At 35.3% G+C, this 3,760-nt stretch overlaps 1 protein-coding gene across 1 annotated transcript in view; it reads left to right on the top strand.

Moving 5' to 3' along the window:
• Positions 1-3,760, top strand: part of colq (collagen-like tail subunit (single strand of homotrimer) of asymmetric acetylcholinesterase) — a 21,623-nt gene that overhangs the window by 10,693 nt on the left and 7,170 nt on the right. The window contains exons 13-14 of the mRNA XM_016480846.1: positions 2,289-2,416; positions 2,579-2,698. Of these exons, the coding sequence (XP_016336332.1) occupies positions 2,289-2,416; positions 2,579-2,698 (248 nt within the window). The remainder of the gene's footprint in view (positions 1-2,288; positions 2,417-2,578; positions 2,699-3,760) is intronic.

Here is a 3,760-nt window from a genome sequence, read left to right as displayed (position 1 = left end):
CGTTCATCCGACGTGACGTCTCCGTTCCCTCCTTCAGGGAACGAGGGTTACCATACGTAACCGAGACGTTCTCAAATCTCTTGTGGTCTCTAAGAAAGTGTCGTACCTTTGGAGAAATTCATTGGAAAATGTAGAACAAAAATGAATCAAGTAAATTCAAATAATTAAATGCAATTGTTAAAAATGATATTTGATATGATATTTAAAAAATATATTAATTAAAATTAAGAAAATGAAGTACAGCATTGTTCAAAATTTTGAAGTCTTATGCTCACCAGGGCTACATTTGTTTGATACATAAAAATACAGTAAAAACACTAAAATTGTATTATTACCATTTAAAGTAAATACATTTTCAATTTTAATATATTTATAAAGTGTAATTTCCTGTGAGTGCAAAGCTAAAACCGTTGTTCTGCTTAATGTTTTTGTAGAAACTTTGATACCTTGAAAGTTTAAACCTTGAAGAAAGTTAAAAACAACTGCATTTATTTAAAATATCTCACTTATATAGTAACTAAAAGTCCTTAGTGTCAAATAAAATTATTATATAAAATTATTTATATCCAGTGTTGGGGAAAGTTACTCCTTAAAAAAGTAACGTATTACGTTACTTAGTTACTTTTTATGGAAAGTAATGCATTACATTACTTTTGCATTACTTTTGTGTTATTTTTAAATCTGAGCTGGGTTTGCTTGTTTGTTTTTAAAATAAAAAAAAGTTATATTTTTGGCAGAAGAAAAAGAAAAAAAGAAAAATTAATAAGCCTCAGGCTGAAGGAAATGTAAATTCACGTCTATACACCTTTCAGCTGTGCTGCCATTCTGGATTGCACGAAGAATAGGATGCAGGAGAAGAAAGTTCAACACTCTTCATAATAGTGTTCACTCTTCACTCTTAATAAAAAAAGAAACACAAATGTTATGTTTATTTAAAGTCATTTTTATATATACTGAGTCTGCTTTTGTGTAAGTGAGATGATTAAATATGTTAACATTCAGTCTAGAACTACAGTAATCATCATGTTTACACAGCACACACAACGCCTCTGCACTTACTCCCGATTCCTCTCAACATGGGGACAGGAGCTGTCAGTCAATAAATGGGGAAAAATAACTGGTGTTACTTATTTGAAAGAGTAACTCAAATATTTTCTTCTAACTTAAAAAGTAATGCGTTAATTTACTAGTTCCTTGAAAAAAAGTACTCTGATTACTTAACTCACGTTACTTGTAATGCGTTACCCCCAACACTGTTTATATCTTATCAAAAAATGTATTTCTTTATTAATATTATGCATTGTTATTTGAATGTATACATTATTTTTTAGTATATTATACATCTTTTGAGTTGGATTTATTTAAGATTTCAAGATCCAAGGCCATAACCATGTCTTGAACTATTTGCAAATAATATTTTAAACACATGCACATTGATTTGTATGCCTAATTTGTCAAAAACGCAAAACATTTCTAGTCTCTTATTTGAGAAAAAAGTCAAGTAGTTTGCATTCCTGGATATTACTGTCATTCATTTAACATTTCTATAATAAATTAGTTGTCAAACATTAGATGTTTTGCTGCTTCCATCTTACCTTGCTCAATTTCAACGCTTCGTGCTGGAGCTCATGCTCTTCTTGTGTGAGCAGTTAACTCCGCCTACTTTGATTTGATTGGCCATCTAAATCATTTTGGCATTGACGAGCACTGTTAGATCGCTGAGGCAGACCAGCCTAAAAATGTAGCATTTAAACCTTTTTGTCATCCTAACAACAAACAGCACTGCGTTATGAAGTGCAGCAGAGCAGTGCAAGAATTTTGGCCATTTGGCCATTACTAATTATCGGGGGGGATTTGTCCCCCTCAATGTCTATGGTGGTTACGGCCCTGTCAGGATCACATGATGATATTGCAGCATTCACCATGTGCAGACGGTGAAGCACATGGATCTTAAATCACTGCAGGAAATCCCACCACTGGTCTATTTAGCTTCAGAAGCAACCTGATCCATGACTAAAACAGAAGCCCCAAAGGAGACTGAAGCCATGACAACATGTCCTTAACTGACGGCCGGAGCAGCCAAGCTTCTCGCAGAATTACAAACATTATGTCATCACTTTATTCACAGGACAGCTGCTGTCTTGTTTTGGTTTGTGTGCATATTAACTCAATTGCTTTCTCTTTGTGATAGATGAGGGCCAGGTTTAGTAGCTCTTAAAATCACTTCATTACTTTGCATCACATGGACATTTATGCATTTAGCTCAATGTTGTTTACCTCTCCTCCAGGACTGTACATGGTAGGACAGAAAGGAGAGAAGGGACAATCTGGCAGCCCAGGCCGCTGCGGCTGCAATGCCGCCTCGAGTGCCAATCCCTCCTTTGACCACTGGGGCAGCTATCCCAGAGTGCCAGCGGTAAGCCAGCATTGCCAGCATGCTTTACAAACTAAGCCTGAATATTCCCAGATATCTGTGCACCGCACTGGATTGATTATTATTTTTTTGAATGATATTCAATTTTACAACCATAATTCATTTTGCCAGTCCAAAATGTAATATTTAATGTCTGTGCTGCAGATATTTGTGGTGAATAACGAACAGGAGCTGAACCGCCTCCAGACTGATAATGCTTTGGCCTTCCGTAAAGATCAGAGGTCACTTTACTTCAAAGACATTGACGGCTGGATGCCAATTCAGGTGCCCATCAATAATGTGATTGAAACAAAATCCAATTTATAAATGGACAGTTGGCATATTTCTTGTCCAGAACCTTTATTTTTATCAACTTTTTAGTGTTAAAATTATATGAATTTGTTAGGAAATGCATATTTTATGTTCTATAAAAGGTTTACTATTTAGATTATTTAATACACAGTTTTTATTTTATCACACTTTCTCTATGTGTCTGTAGATATATTTTACAATACATATCATTACATATCATATCCCAACATTTCTCAATTAGGTTTTTTTTTCCTCCTGCACTGAACCAGAAATTCACTTCAGTTTCACTTACATACTTACAACTTTACAGTTTTATTCCTATCTATATTCTGAAGGTTTATGCAGAGGGGTTTGTTCATATATAATTTACCTGATTTATAACATTTTACTGAAAACTGGAGATTTGTTGAATATATTTATTTCATTTTTTTCTGCCTGTTGACAGTATATTCTGATTTATGGAGTGATATCCAAAATCCCCTTTGTAGAAAAAAAACAATTATCCACTGTTCAGATTTTTGTACTGTAAATTTATGCAAATTAGTGTATATTCAATTAGGTAGTGCCTCATTTGCCTATTTAAAGGGGTCATATGATGCAATTTCAATTTTTCCTTTCTCTTTGGAGTGTTACAAGCTCTTAGTGCATAAAGAAGATCTGTAAAGTTGCAAAGACTAAAGTCTCAAATCCAAAGAGATATTCTTTATAAAAGTTAAGAGTCAACCACGCCTACCTAAAACAGCTCGTTCTAACACGCCCCCACATGTCTACGTCACGATATGGGAAGATTTGCATAACGCCGCCCAAATGTTCACGCAAAGAAAGAAGGCGTAACTTTTATTCTTGCTGTAGTATTGTTGTTGCCGCCACCGCCATGTCGTGAAGGCGCTGTGTGTTTCATTGTGAAAGCGAAACTACTTTGTTTGGCCTTCCAAAAGAGGACGATATCCGCTTCGTCATGCCTGGACTTGAGCCATGCTGGTCGCTGAGGAAGTACATCAACTTCGCGCTGTGGATCGCCGGATCGGCTTTCAC

This window comes from Sinocyclocheilus anshuiensis, unplaced genomic scaffold (assembly GCF_001515605.1).
Source record: "Sinocyclocheilus anshuiensis isolate Anshui unplaced genomic scaffold, SAMN03320099.WGS_v1.1 scaffold225, whole genome shotgun sequence".
In the NCBI taxonomy this organism is placed as follows: domain Eukaryota; kingdom Metazoa; phylum Chordata; class Actinopteri; order Cypriniformes; family Cyprinidae; genus Sinocyclocheilus; species Sinocyclocheilus anshuiensis.
The sequence above is the reverse complement of the archived record's forward strand: the minus strand, read 5'-3'. Positions and strand labels throughout refer to the sequence as shown.